The sequence below is a fragment of the Bactrocera dorsalis genome, chromosome 1 (assembly GCF_023373825.1).
Source record: "Bactrocera dorsalis isolate Fly_Bdor chromosome 1, ASM2337382v1, whole genome shotgun sequence".
Classification (NCBI taxonomy): domain Eukaryota; kingdom Metazoa; phylum Arthropoda; class Insecta; order Diptera; family Tephritidae; genus Bactrocera; species Bactrocera dorsalis.
This window is the reverse complement of record NC_064303.1, coordinates 21,542,726-21,558,998: the sequence shown is the minus strand read 5'-3', so window position 1 is coordinate 21,558,998 and position 16,273 is coordinate 21,542,726. Positions and strand designations below refer to the sequence as shown.

Below are 16,273 nucleotides of genomic sequence, written 5' to 3'. Positions count from 1 at the left end.
CAAGCTTCCGCGCATTTTGGTTTTCGCAAATGTCTCGATAACTTCATATCGAGCAGAAAAACTCTATTCTAAGCTTTCTGTCAGATCTTCCAAATCTTCGATCCAGTACTTTCCGCTTCTAACTGCATAATAATCTTAAGCAAAGTAGGTTGATAAATCTATGACTCATACTAATTTGGTTTTGCCGGAGAGACGATGAATGTCAAACTCTCAAATGATCCGCCAACCCTTTATCTTTGGATGCTTAGAAATTGAAATAAAGTATGTATGTTTTCTCAAGACTGATTAATATTTACTTATGATTCTACATTATGTAAGGTATTTGGGTCTTATATTAGAGTCATAATTCTAAGGAAGCACTTTGGATTGCAAAAGTTAGAAGCTATATATGTAGACTAACATTAACGTATATCAGGGTGAATGCTTATAACTACTTTAAAATACATCACAAATGATTGAATATAATTAAATAAAAAAGTATATACGAGTATAGCAGTAAATTATAGTAATTAAACTAACTGTCTACGGCGTAATTAAAATGGTCGCAGTGTACCCATTAACGGCTGTTGCGCAGGCGGAAATGGTAAAAGCGGCTGTTGTGCGACCACATTGTGGCCACCGGATGCGGTACCGTTACTCGGCAGAGTGACAGCGCCTGTTGCCGATACAGCTGACAGCATGCGCATGCCAGCCGTTAGGGCTGTGGACAAATTTGGAATGTGTGACGATGCCGTTGCGCTGCTGGCCGAGGCTGCTGACGATGACAAACCCGCCGCAGTCGTCACACCGGTCGCTGCAATGCCACTGACTATTGGCAGCGCTGGAATGCTGAGACGTGACACAATTGGTGTTAATGATGCGGTCGCTGGAGTGGGTAATGTCATTGCGGAGGCTGATGATGAAGTCACATTTGATACACTACTCGCCGCGGCCGCAACCGGATAGGATAATTGCAGCGGACGATATTGACATTTCTTGGCATGCGTACGCATATTGCTAGACTGCGTGAAGGCCTGATTGCAGTTCGGATGCGGGCAGACGTACGGCTTGCAGCCGGTATGATAGTTAAGATGTGTCTTCAGGTGATGTTTCTTGGTGAATGCTTTCGGGCAAATGGGACAATTGAATGGTTTGATACCTGAACGATCGAAAAAAACAAATTCAACAATTAAATTGACGTGCGCATTGGTGCGTGTATTGGTTGAGCGGCTTAAGCTCTAGGCGTCTACTTACCGGAGTGCAGTCGATGGTGCAGCGTCATGTTGCTGCGATCGGCGAATGATTTCCCGCAAACCGAGCACTGATACGGCTTCTCGCCACTGTGGGTGCGCATGTGCTGTTTGAGTAGCATTTTCCGTGAGAACCGTTTGCCACACTCCGCGCACTTGTGCGGCTTGACGCCGGTGTGTATGCGTACGTGCATGTTGAATGCTACACGCTGGTTAAACGATTTGGGGCAATAGGGGCATTCATACTCCTTTTTGTTGCGATGGATCTTCATGTGACTGCTAAGATAGCCTTTGTCATTAAATGTTTTACCGCATTCCGGACATTCGGCGGCGAACTCCTTCGTACCGCGATGCACGGACAGGTGATACTTGTAATTGCGCAGCTGTGAAAAACCTTTGCCGCAATCAGTGCACTCGTAGCGTGGCGATTTGTGCGTCTTTTCGTGAGCCTGGAAGTATAAATTAGATGAAGAATTAGTATTGAATAAATTAAATAATTATATTCTATTTCTACGGAGTATTAATCTATTTATTAATGTTGGAATATCTTGAGCCGATATGTAGAAATGCAATTCTGTAAGCTAGAAGTTTAAAAAATTGGTTTTAAGAACTTGTGTAACTGGTAACCTAATGAAAAGCTTGTTCTACGTTGTCGAAGGAGACAAAAATTTATCGTGAAGAGGATTTAGGGAGCACCCACATGACCTAATATATTACTATCTAATACAACCTTCTTAGTTCTTATGTTTAGTAGTTAGTTCTTGGGAATAAAGCCAAAACAGAATACTAAATGGAATATAGAACATACACAGCGGTATATTCCTTCGAATATTAGTGTACTAAAGACAAAAGATATTGGCTCAATATCTACATCACTATTATCTTATCAGTAGTCTGTGTTGCACGCGTTGGCCTACAGAGTTACTAGAAAAAGAAAAATCTATTCCACAGAATTTTTGGGTAAAAGTCAGGCAAAGATACTCGCGACGTGTGAAAACCGTGAACCCAACAAAGAAAAACGTACCAATTTTGCTGAAATCGATAATGCCAAAGGCAAAATCTACATATTCACCGACCGATCAAAGAGTCAAATCCTAAATGGAGCGCACTTCTTCTGTACTAATCTATACGCCTAAGGTAACTTCCAATCAAATTCTTACAATTTAATCTTTCAAGCCGAACTTGTTAGCGTAAAAGAAGGAACCAAGTAGGTTTTTGCTCTAAACTTCAAACCATGCAGCTTCCTAGAGTTAGGTTAGTGGAAACAATGGACTCTAGACTCAGGGTTTGGAACACCAACAACATAGACCATATCACAAAGTTACTTTGGGGTACGATTGATGGTGGACATACCAATAAACTTCGACTTCTAGGCTAAAGGGAACTTAGTGGAATTCTATAGGCATTCACAGTATAAGAGTTGAGAACCCACCTTGGAAAAGTAGATTCGGAGCATGGCCGGAGAATGATGAGACGCTGTAACATTACCTATGCGTATGCCCAGTTTTCAGCCTGATGAGACGGTATGTATTCAACGGCAACTAATACTCTTAAGAGACATTGGACAGCTATGGTGGAAAAGTTCTGTTTTCTTTTACCACCCCAGAGCACAATGGGTCTAATGATGGCCTAATGAGCGCGGTCGGTGCCTACGGTCTGGCGCTCCTCTGATTCCCTTTCTAACTTTCCAATTATCCAAGTTACCATAGTTTGAAAACTACTAAAGCTGCGTTAATTTATTATAGAAATAGATCAGAAGCATAGAATTTTACAATAAATATGAGGGAATCGAATAACAAAGGAGCCCGTGTAAAAATTGTACAAAAGGCGTTACACCCAGAGTTGTTTGTAAAACCCAGAAGGAAGCTTCGGAGACCCTATAAAGTACATACAACTGATCAGTAAGTTGAGCTGAGTCGATTTAGCCATGTCTGTCGGTCTGTCCGTCTGTATATATACGAACCAGTCCCTCAGTTTTTAAGATATCGTTTTGAAATTTTGCAGACGTCATTTTCTCTTCAAGAAGCTGCTCATTTGTCGGAACTGTCGACATCAGATCACTAAAAAGTATAGCTGCCATACAAACTGAACGATCGAAATCAAGGGCTTGTATGGAAAACTCTCATATTTGACAAGATATATTTACGAAATTTGGTATAGATTAATTCATAAGGCAACAATGTAATCTCCGAAGAAATTGCTCAGATCGGCTTACTATAGCATATAGCTGCCATACAAACTGAATGATCGGAATCAAGTTCTTGTATGGATAACTTTCGCATTTGATGTGGTATCTTCACAAAGGTTGGCACAGGTTATTTTCTAAGGCAACAATGTAATTTCCGAAGAAATTGTTCAGATGGGCTTACTATAGCATATACAGGGTAGGCCATTTAAAGTTGACCCATTTGTTTCTAAAAAAAAGAACAAAAGAAAACAATGTTTTTTGTTCATTTCAAAAATAATTTATTTTGGTCCAAGGGGATTTGTTTCAGCTAATATTTAAAAATTAGATCGCGTAAATGGGCACCTTTAGCTTTGACAGCTAAATGCACTCTTTTTTCGACATTTTCCATGACTTTGGCCAATGTTTCGGATGATATGGCGGCTGTTTCACGTCGAATGTTGGCTTTCAGTTGAGCTAAGGTCTTTGGCTTATTAGCGTATACCTTGGATTTCAAATAACCCCACAAATAAAAGTCTGGTGGCGTCAAATCTGGTGATCTCGGTGGCCAGTCAACATCACCATTTTTCGATATCAATCGCCCGGGGAAAAATGGTCGCAATAAATTGATTGTTGGTCGAGCTGTATGGCATGTAGCCCCGTCCTGTTGAAACCAGAAGTTATCCATGTCATTTTCGCGAATAATGGGTATCACAAAATCTGTTATCATGGCTCGATCACGCTCACCATTGACTGTTGTCGTGGCTCCATCATCGTCTTCGAAAAAATACGGTCCGATGATCACATTCGCGCAAACACCGCACCAAACTGTTACTTTTTGGTCGTAAAGAGGCTGTTCTTCAATTAATTGAGGATTTTCGGTGGCATAAAATCGGCAATTTTGCTTGTTTACGCCTCCATTCAACGAGAAATGTGCCTCGTCTGACATGATGAGTTTTCGCCAAAAGTCAAGTTCGTTTTGAGCCATTTCGATGGCCCATTTGCCATATAAAGCTGAACAATTTCAGCGCGTTCTTTTGGAGTGTACTGTTCCATGGTATAAATTGTCTTCGAATGACGCTTCTAACGCGGTATGACATTAGCCGATTTGTCAGCGCTGTTAAAAGTTACAGCGTTGCCAGATGGGTCAACTTTAAATGGCCTACCCTGTAGCTGCCATACAAACCGAGCGATCGGAATCAAGGGCTTGTATGGAAAACTTTCGCATTTGAAGTGGTATCTTCACGAAATTTGACATGGATTACTGCTTAAGGTAATAATATAATCTCCGAAAAAATTGTTCAGATCGGATTACTATAGCATATAGCTTCCATACAAACTGAACACATAGTTACTAAAAGAAATGCACCTGTGAAGTGTATATTAAATATAAAATTTTCCAACAACCGAAAGTATTTCCCCCCGCGTTTGATTCTTCTAAGTAGCGAGAGTTAAAAATTTTCTGATATACCCTAACGTAGCTCCCCCTTACTTCTTTTAATATAAGTTGCCGATATAATAGTTAGATTACGTTGTAATAAACCTCTGATTATTTGAAAGTTCCGTGTGACGCTTAACCAACCAAATATTGTATATAAAATTTAAGACTGTCACAATATATTAGCATTTTATCAAGCTGGGAGAAAACTCTATAAATATTTGCATAAAATGACCCGTTCAGTTTTACCAGCCGTGCGAATAAATCATACATATTTTATACATATTCCCACAGCAGCCTTTGGACAAACAATCGCTTCAACCGCTCTTATTTCCTCCCAACTTAGTGTTAACATTGAGCGTTAACAGATCGCACCAATAACAGCGCTACCTGTGCAGACCCTCCCCCTCGCTCACAGCAGCCAACCACAAGTGCAGCGGCTCGGCCGCCGTTGACGTTCTTCAACAGGCCAACAGAGCACCTAACTGTCTATATGATGCCACCAAACGAAGCGTGAAATCGGAACCTGTTTTTCTCCATCTTCTTCATTTATGCTGCTCACCATATTTTAAATATGTTAATCGCCGGCTAAGTGCTTTAATATGGGTTTGTGCAGGTAACAGACGACAACATTTGATGGTCATTTGCATGCAACCTATTCGCATACACACACACATACATACATGTACACTTGCAAGCAGTTTGAGCGGCACCATATGAGCCGCAGTTGACTCCACCCATGACGGTGCTTATATACATACATACAGGTATGAGTCTGTGTGTTAGATTACATGCTTAACCGGTTTCTGCTTTAGGCTCCACCCAATTGAGTTGGTGCACTATGTGTTTGTGAGTGTGACAATACAAACTGACATACATACATATTGGTATCCCTTAGTATACCTACTTATAAAGATACATATTTATGTATGTACGTATAAAAAGTATATGTTATATGTATTTGTACATATGTATATGCTTTAACGCTAATTAAATATAAATACGAGCATAGTGTGTAAACAATTTAGAACGCGGTGAAAGACCTTAGCGAAGTTAATATACTATAAAATACTGTTATAAAATGGAAATGCTCCGGAATATTCAACATTTTTAATTGCTCACCTTTGAACTTTAGACTTAAGGTTTCACACAGTTTTTGATGATAGATATACAAATATATTTGGTAGTTCATCGGATATATGATTCCAAATCTACTTTAAACAGCTGAGGACCGCAAATTAATGGCAATACACGCGATACGAGTAAAAGTAACTCACAAAATCAGTGGCGAACTAAAATTTCAATGATCGACATTTACTATCTCCCTTCGGTTTTTTTGCTCTGTATTCAATGCTTTATGAAAAGTGTTACAGTGATCGGATTTATTTCAAATATGCGCCGTTTCGTTCGATAATCTGTTTCCATCTAGATGACAACTTCATAATACCCCCCGATAGAAGCCACCGTCCTTATTTGCAAAGTAATCATACAGACACTTTTCACAAGCCTCTTTTGAGTTCAACTCTAAACCAAAAAGGGCGTTCGCCATGGACAGGAGCAGGTGGTAATCACTTGTCGCTATGTCCAGGCTATATGGTGGATGCGATAAAACCTCTCATCCGAGCTCCCGTAGCTTCTGACGAGTCATCAACGAAGTGTGTGGTCTGGCGTTGTCCTGGTGGAACACTACACCCTTCCTGTTGGTCAATTCTGGACGCTTCTGGTCGATCGCCTGCTTCAAGCGGTCCAGTTGTTCGCAGTAGATGGTAGAATTAAGCATGTGGCCATGTGGGAGCAGCTCATAGTGGATGATTCCCTTCCAGTCCCACCAAACACACAGCAAAACCTTCCCGGCCGTCAATCTCGTCAATTTGGGACAGCCTTCGGCATTCAACCGTTTTCACTTGATATTGTCGAATGTGATCAATTTTTCGCCGCCAGACACCACCTGCTTCAAAAATGGGTCGAGTTTGTTCCGTTTCAGGGGCATATCGCAGGCCAGGATGTTTTTTGCGTCAAATCATGCGGCACTTAAACGTTAAGCTTTTTTTTGTATGCAGCCTTCTGCAGATGGTTTAAAATGGTTTGGTGACTAACTCTCATCTTCTGGGCGATGTCACGAGATGCTTCCCATGATTTGATCGGTATTCGTCGTCACAGGTCTTCCGCCGGCTGGCTTATCCATTGTGTCGCTTTCACCCGCTCTGAAACCATTCTTCCGCAGTTCAAAGTGATTGAGTACCATCCCCTAAAACACCAGTAATCTCACGGAATATTTTTCTAGCGCAGTTGCCTTTAACGAAGGAAAACTTTAAAATATCGCGAATTTCGGCGTTAGTGAACTCCATGTTTACACGTCTATAACTGTTGCACGCACTATCCAAACTTATCATGCATAGCGTCGTTTTGAGGGTTATGTCAAGGCCTTTTAAAGATTTATACTGGTACTATTGCCAGATACGACCTCTGTAGCGCTTTATACATTGCCGCGAATTCCAAAAGACAAGGAAGAGAGATATTTGACAACTTAATATGCGAATAAATTGACATGCCAGGTTTTTTGGGACATCAAAACATACATTTTCTAAAAAGTACAAACATCAACAACATTTAGAGAATTCAATTCTTAATATAAGTAAAATATTTATGATTTTCACAGATATTTGGCTTCTGGAATGGCTTTAAGTCTCACAAAAAGATCTGCCAGCATTCCTGCGCTCCATTTCCTTTGAGAATGCTTTTCCATTTAGGAAATGTCCTTAAGGAACCTTTCGCTTTGTTCGTCACTCACAGCCATTCCAAATTCGTCAGAAAGCAATCCAACTGAGAGACCAGCGTATGTATTTGTAAGGACATATAATATTACACCATAAAGCTATATATGACATTATGAGTTCATTCAGAAAGTCTTTCTAATGTTCCGATTTATTGTTTACATACTAGAAATTTTTAATAACGTTCACGAAACATTTTCAGGTGAGTTCTTCCTGATGATTCAGTTTTTCTTTAGAGCCTTTATTCTTTATTAGTTGCCGTATTTGTGGACCTACAAAAATTTCCTTTTTAATTTTTGCCTCGCTGAATTTGGGGAATTTCTCTTTCAGTTATACAAATCGGTTTAGAGGTTTTTACACAGGTAGTTCGGCACAATGTAGGATGATTTTGTTAGCTGATACTGGGTAATATGTTTGAACTTGGTTGTAACGGCTTTTCTTTGAGTGAAATGAATATAACAATCACTTACATGATCCTTTGGATCGGTCCAAATCATTGGTATAGCAAATGACTTATGTCTGGGTGTTTGATTAATCTCAAATACGTTATAAAACATTTATGTAGAATCCAGTTAAAACAAAAACCGAGTTTGATGACGAGATTTCGAATACTGCACTAGGAAAATCAACCAACAAGCACTGTTATGCTAAGTTTAGACGTGGTGAAATGAGCAACGAACGCAGTAAACACCGTGGCCTTCCAAGAGGGGTTGTTACAGATGAAACCCTCAAAAAAAGCCCACAAAATAACTCTCTAAAGATATCAACTGAACTTGTACATGATACATAGGCTGCTATATATATTTCTGGACTAGGCAACACTAAGTGTTGCCACGTGCAATCTGACATTTCCATTGGAAAGTTTGACATTTTTTAGCATAACATCACTCAGAACGTTTTGTCATTTAATTGTGAATTGTTTTATTTACAGGGAATTCGGCCAAAAAATGGAATTAACTCGTGAACATTTTCGTGCGATCATTTTTCACAACTTTCGACGTGGATTATCACGACAAGAGTGCATCGATGAACTAAAATCTTTCTATGGCTCTGAAGCACCGTCCTATAGCACTGTGAAAAACTGTTACAACGAATTCAATCGTGGCCGACGCTCGCTCAAAGACGAATTCCGTGAAGGTCGTCCAAAAACAGCCGTTGTGCCAGAAAACATCGATGCCGTACGTGAACTGATAATGCAAGACCGTCATGTAACATACCTTCAGATAGAGGCATGCCTGTGCATTTCTCCCACCAGTATACATTCGATATTGCATGAACACCTGGCCGTAAAAAAGGTTTGTTCTCGTTGGATCCCGCACAATTTGACAATCGCTCAAAACAAGGCTCGTGTGGATTGGTGTAAAGAAGTGCTTCAAAAGTCGTTTATAAGATCGTCACAGGTTACGAATCATGGATTTGTGTGTATGAGCCCGAAACAAAACAGCAATCGACCATGTGGGTCTTCCAAGACGAGCCAAATCCAACGAAAAAAAAACGATTTTCGTTGATAAATATGCCAATTGTCATTATTAGGCCAGAAATATTTATAGCAGCCCACGTATTATACACGAATATTTGGATATGAGACAGGTCCGTACAAAAAGTGCCGCACGAACTCGGTTTTGACCAAAAATAACGACGAGTTGATGATTACGAACAGAATATGGAGAAGTTCAGCCGTTAGAAACCCGAATTTTTGGCTCGATATGTGACAATGGATGAAGCATGAGCCCATAATTTCACTCCGAACTTCTATCGACAGTCATTCGAATTGATTCCACACGACACAGCCACTCCAAAACGTCAAAAAACGCAACAGTCGGCTGGAAGGGTTATGATGTCTACATATTGAGATGCGCATGGAATAGTTTCTATTGACACCTTGAAAAGGGAACGACAATCAACAGCGAGTATTATACATAGCGTTATTTATCCATTCGAAGGACAAAATCATCGAAAAACATGTATTCATCGTGGCACAATTCAGTGAAAACTTGGGCTTCAATTGCTTCCGCATTCGCCGTATTCTCCTGATATGGTTCCAAGTGACTATTTTTTCTTCCCAGATCTCAATAGATTGCCAGCTGTGAAGAAATTTTCGTCGAACGAAGAGGTGATCGCCGAAGCTGAGTCTTATTTTAAAGCAACGGATAAATTGTGCTACAAATGTTCTATCGAAAAGTTGGAAGGTCGCAATAATCCATCACTCAGAAATAATTTTTAGAAATGTAAGTAAGGTGCTCCATCAACACTTTTATAAAGATTATTACCTCCTTATATGGAATATATGTATCATGATTGCTTAAACTTAATTCTATTGAAACATCAATCGACAAAATGCTTCAAAAACACATTTTTTTGAAGAAAATTATTACACTCACCTGCAACGTTTGCGAGCAACCGAAAACTTTATCGCAGATACAACATTTATAGCTTATTTCTTCGGCGTTCAAAGTGGTCACAGAGGAGGGACTACTTGTGCAGAGTTTTGTTGTTTTCGAGGTCAAATTGAAATTTGCCACTGTGGTCAAAGCGATCGTCGATGACTTGAGTAGTAATTCGGTGGATGACTTCGTTTTCAAATAATTCGCGCTGTACGAAGAACGGCAAGTAGATGAATTGGACGATGCAGGCGAGGAAGGTACCGACGGCAGTGTTGACTTGTAGAGTGGGTGTTGTTTATAGAACTCCAAACAATCTGTACAACTTGCGCGTGGGCAATTATTCTTAGATGCCGGGGGCGACAGTGGTATGCTAGAGGGATTCGTCAAGTTCGGCAAGCGCGAGTTGACAGATTGAGTGGGTTGAATAGGGTGCGTTGAGTTGGAGTTAATGATATACGGTGCAAAGTAACGTTGTTTCTGATAAGGTGCTGGAGCGGGCACATTAAAGCCGGACAAAGCGTATGGAGCGAACATATGAGGAAAGAATTGCGCATAGAATTTTGTGGCGTTTGCTGCGGCGGCAGCGGCCAAGAAGTCTGAGTGAAAGCTCTGATAAGTTGGTGTAGGATAGGCGGGTTGACGTGGCGACTCGATGGGAGATTTTCGCGCCGCCGTTGGTGAGGATTTGGAGAGGTCGAGTATGTCGGTGGTAAATGGTGTTGTAGTGCATTGTGCAGATAAGTTCGACTTGACGCTGATTGCGGGAGTTTTGACGGCGATGTCACTTTTGTTGCGCGCATCATCACCAAGTATCCGACTGATACTGAAGTCGGTGACATGCGCGGGTTGTGGCGTCTGTTCTTCATCCGATTCAGAGCCATTACCGCTGGTCGTCGATTTGGAGGGATACACTTCGTAGTTTTGTAGTCGTTGCAACATGGTATGCTTAAAGCCCATTCTAATATCGTTCATAACCACACAAAACACGCACTAGATTTATATTTAATTTGTTTCGCCAATCTATTAGTTGTTGAAAATTCTATTCGTTTTCAAAATTTTTTAAATTATTTATTTATTTTTTTTTCAACTCTTATTTATTTGCACGTTAAAGTTCACAACTCACTTGTAAGCTGGCGCACGCGCGTTTCAACCGCATTGAACTGTCACGTTGCACGTCAGAATACGTTATGTTGCATTGCCGTTAACCGATGTCTGACATCAGCTCACAAAACTCCATAACAACAAAAATACAATAATACAATGATACAACGTTACAGGCCAATCGTAAGCCAATGAGAACCTGAACGCGTCTACAAAGTCAACAAAATCTCTCAGCCACACTTGCTGCTGTCACTTGTTGGCTCAGACGACTGACGATCATCAAGCGCCACAGTCACGATCAAACCGAAAAACGGCTTAGCGCACAAAAACGAATCACAAGTGAAACTGACAATAAAAGGTAGCACTAACAACAACAGCAACGTTAATGGCCATAAAACGCGTCAACAGCGCTAACGTTAAATGTTGTCAACACAACACTAAAACGCTACTACCAACCGCCTGTGCAACCCTTCAGCCCAGCATCTCCTGCATCCACTTGTGCTGCGTTGTTGTGTTTACGTATGTACGTTCGGCCTGAGCGTAACCAAAGTGTTGGCAATTTGTTAAACGTCGATCCGTTGTCGTGCTGAGCTTCATGCGCGCACACGCTTGCGCTCCGACCTGCAAGTGCGCTCTCTCTGGCTCTCTTTAATACGTTTTGACTGCGCACAGCAGCTCGGTTCGAGCCATTGTTTTTATGCGGACCACGGAATGGGTACAGTGGGATTCTGTCTACGAATTTTAATTTCTTGTTTCATACCTATTAAAGTCGCTCCTTGGGTTATCTCTATGTTTTGTGAACGCTAGGGCTCAAATAAATTCACTTCTTCTACAGAATTGCACATTTAGGTTGGATTGCTAGCGATACCGGATGGAGTGCCGTTATGAGACTGCTTTAGGCGCCTGGTCAAGCGGAACGCTGTCACCTGCATAACCGATTAGCAAGCTAGAGGGGTAACCTTACGTCTTCACAACGGATTAGGGAGGTATTGAAGCCCCAGGCGTTGGTTGACGACCAGCCTCTGCCTGACTGCGAGATCCTTCTGGCCTAGAGTTGAACATAGAAGGAACTGAGCTACTTGCCCTTAACCAAGTTCATCTTGTCGCAATCGTAAGAGTTCTTATGAACACTGTTCAATAGGCATGCATGCGAGATGACTCAAAATCCAGGCGAACGCAGATTATCAAAGTAGTATGGAAGATGGCGTGGATCTACGACGTACCAGGAGTCATGGCTGAAACTGACATTAGCCGCCTTAGCAAATTTGTGATCGGGTCAAAGCGCTTCGTCGATCTATGAGGATTTTTATGATCAATTTTATAATAGCTCTAAGCTCCACAACGGACCGGCTAAAAGCTGTCCAAGTAAGATCCTTGTTAGGATCGAACTCTTAACCTAACCTAAAGAAGTAGTTCTTGGAGAAACTTATCGAATTTTGATAATTTTTGGAAACTATTATGGTAAAAAACTGCTGAGACGGTCAATTATATTAAATAACGACAAATTTGGCTTTGACTGATCGAAGCCTGATATAATGTATATCTTACGAGTTCTTAAATCAAAAAATTTACCTGTTATAATAACCAAAAGGTATATGCAACTTGAGGCAACATTCTTTATGGTATAACCGAGGCTTGAAGCTTAGCTAAAAATTAATTTTCCGATATTGTTATGAGGAAACTCGAGCTCGTGATCTCCTCGAAGTGATGCAGGTGTAAAGATTTGACAAAACAAATTTTTCAAGTTTCAGTTTTTCAGGCTTTTCAGAAAATTCAAAAAAAAGTGTTTACTAGAGCACTCTGCTAGGCAATATTCAGATTTATAGGTTTTGAAAAATGTATTGAATACAATTCCACATGCTTATCCACTGTACCTCTTTTGCACCAACAAATCTCGCGCTCTTCGCTATCATAACGAGATCTCTTAGACCATAGATTGCGACTACCGCGCTCCACAACTCAAATGGATGCGATCGTGTGTCGGCTGTAACAGTTTGTTACAGACTTTATGCCGCTTAACGCCCAACGCATTCCACTAATGTTTGGCTTACTTTTGCGATCTGCGGCAATTACACATATACATACAAATACTAGATGTGAATTACTAGTCAAACAATTTGTGTTTCGAGTCATACGAAATGGAATGTTGGAACTTTACTTGCGGTCGGTAGTTGACAGCGCGAGTTGCGTCGTTCACATCCTTCATGCGTTTATGGCCAGCGCTTGGCCGTCCTGAAAGTTTGTGCCTAGAAAACATACGTTTTCTACTACATACTAGTTGTCGGTGGTGATACTTGCGCTCATATGAATTTTTGAGATTGTGTTACGCAGATCTTCAACAGCCAACGCCCGTAATTAATTGCCACAATAAAATGTGTGCTTCATTAAAATTGAAATATTTTTGCTCTTTGCGTGGTAGATGTTTTGATACTCAGCACATTGCAGTGTCTCTTTGTTGGTAACTTATATGAATATATTTTAGCAGTGTACTTTGGAATGCCGAAATTGTTACAGTTATTTTTTGCAGTGCTTCAAAAATTTGGATAGCGATTTCTTAAGACTACTATTTATCAATTCAAGCCTAGAAGATTATTAAAATGAATCCCAAAGGTCAGCGTTGACATTAGCGTCTTCGTACTTAACTATGAAAAAATGCGTGTCAAAATAATAGAATACTATTATAAATGGTGGTCCATTTCGAGGTTGTCTAATTTAAAACAAAAAAAAAGAACACAACCCTTCAAATTTAATGGGAATGTTTATTATCATTCGAAAGAAAATTCTTTGGTATTTAGAAGTTTCAAAAGTTAGCTGCGGTTACATCTCAGATGGTTCATCCGTTGAGTCCAATTTTCGATGACTATTTGGAGCATTTCTTCTGGTAACTGGCGCAGGACATGCGTGCTGTTTTGCTTCAAGTCCTGAATCGAAGCGGGATTGTCCGCATAGGCCTTAAAAATTGCACATTCCCACAGGAAAAACTCTAACGGAGTGATATCACACGATCTTGATGGCCAATTGACCGGCCCAAAACGTGAAATTATCTGCTCACCGAAGTCTTCTCTCAATAAATCCATTGATTGATGCGATGTGTAGAAAGTAGCGCTGACTTGTTGAAACCAAATGTCGCAGAGATCACGAACTTCAATAAGAGGCATCAAATAGTCGGTTATCATGACGCAATAAAGGTCGGCATTGACGGTTACGTTCTCACCGACGTCATTTTTGAAGATATGTGGACCATTGATTCCACCGGCTCACAAACCAGACAAACGTTGCTTTTTCTGTATGAAATGTAAGCTCTTGAATCTTTACAGGTTACTCTTCGTTCCAAATATGGCAATTTTGCTTGTTTACATACCCATTGAGTCAAATTTTGCTCGAAAACATCAAAACTTCTTGGAACTTTTCAAAAGCCAATAGAGCGAAACGATGTCGACTCTTTGCGGTCTTCGTGTAGACTCTTAGCTACGGGTGCTATACGAGTATTTTCTTCGGTGGGGGCTGCACATGGTCTATTCGTTCGCATATTATGCAATAATGAATGCTGGGTCTCAAAATGGGTGATGGTGTTGCGAATAGTACGTTTGGTAGGACGATTATGTTGACACGTCTTTACACAACGCAATTTTCGCAGCACAGTAAAGTCGAACAATTTGTAGATGTTCTTCTGGGGCAAGTCTTTCTATGATGAAATGCCCATACTGAACAAAAATACCATGATAGCTTGACACGGCTCACGTGGGATCTGTCAAAAAAAGGTATTGGAATTAGAATCTCTATTTGGATAACGCGTTATAAGGCAATTGTGTGATCTGTGTCTACTGGTGAGATTTAGAATATATTATTATGTAATCTGTATCTTTCAGTGTGCTTCAAACACCTATAACTATTGAGTGTTTGAAGTTGACAACAATTCGTTTTAACTTGGTATCAACGAAAGCATGGATTACAAAAAATAATCCCTTATCGACTAGGGCTTACTATATAATTTAGAAATAGAATCTTTTCTTTCAGCTACGTAAACTATTTGATCTAAACTTGGCTTGTCGTTCTAGAATGAATCAAGGCAACTTTTAATACATTGTTCTGTCATGAACCGCATATCAGTGAAGACATTCTTTGTTGACTGGAACAAACGGTATTCAGGAGAGAAGAGTTCTGTGTGGAAAACCTTATTTTCCAAACAGTTAATAATCAGTCTTGTAACATGAGGTTGCCATGATGAAAAATTATTGCTTCGTGTGCAGTCGCGAGTTCTTGCGGAAGCTCATTAATGGGCATGTTCTTCTGATCCCATCAAATACTGAGTATCACACTGGCGGTATGTACTATATATTCGTCTTTGCTGTTTATTTGCCTGATTGGTATGGTTTGACATACTACTGTGACCAAATTGAAAGGTGAATTTCTAATTTATACTTCGCGTGTTTTTCGAATCAGTAATTAGTGACATCTATCCTAAATTTTACGTCAAAATGTTCATTAGTATTTGAGATACGCGTAATTTTGTGAGGCTCTAAAAGTGAATTATTCTTTGATTTTTACTCTATGTCTGATTTATTGAAAAAGAAGTGCGATAATGCAGCATCCCATACTGTATTGGTTATTCGTGATCATTTCGCCACACTTTCAATTATTATCGTGCCGCAACCACCGCTTACGCCTGATTTACATTCATGTAACTGCCGGCTATTCAGCAAATTCACATGACCACTTCGGGGACACCGTTTTGACTCAATTGAGGAGATAAAGGCTGATGGTCATCACAACGGAAAATCTTTCCAAGTGCCATGATGACTAGACAATTCGTTGGCATAAGTGTATTGCAGGGGTGGGTTGATTACTTTGAAGGAAATAAAATAGACAAAATTCACATTTCAATTTGAGCACAGCAGTATATATAATTTTTTATGTTTAGGGTTATCGTAATGTCTTCATTTTTCGTCACCAGTCAGAAGCCGAAAATCATCTTACAACGTCGCTTTGTTTTAATTCATATGTCTTCCAAATTTCCTTGCTTTTACATAAATTTATCTGGCTCCATTTGAACGTTTTGAAACGTCTGCTTGAGTAACTCCAAACTATTCTGTGAACTCTTCTTTTGTTTGACAATAAACTTCATTGAGTGATGTTTCCAGTTCCTTCTTCAGCTAATACCAAAATTTGGCAACTGGGTTTGG

The 16,273-nt window shown here is 40.2% G+C and overlaps 1 protein-coding gene across 1 annotated transcript; it reads right to left on the bottom strand.

Annotated features, from left to right (window-relative positions):
- Positions 1–476: 476 nt before the first annotated feature.
- LOC105225691 (zinc finger protein 358) lies at positions 477–11,021 on the bottom strand. Its single transcript, XM_011204277.3, has 3 exons — positions 9,987–11,021; positions 1,234–1,678; positions 477–1,138 (listed from the first exon to the last, which is right to left on the bottom strand). The coding sequence occupies exons 1-3, from the start codon at positions 10,959–10,961 to the stop codon at positions 534–536; spliced, it is 2,025 nt and encodes a 674-aa protein (XP_011202579.3). The 5' UTR covers positions 10,962–11,021; the 3' UTR covers positions 477–533.
- Positions 11,022–16,273: the final 5,252 nt, after the last annotated feature.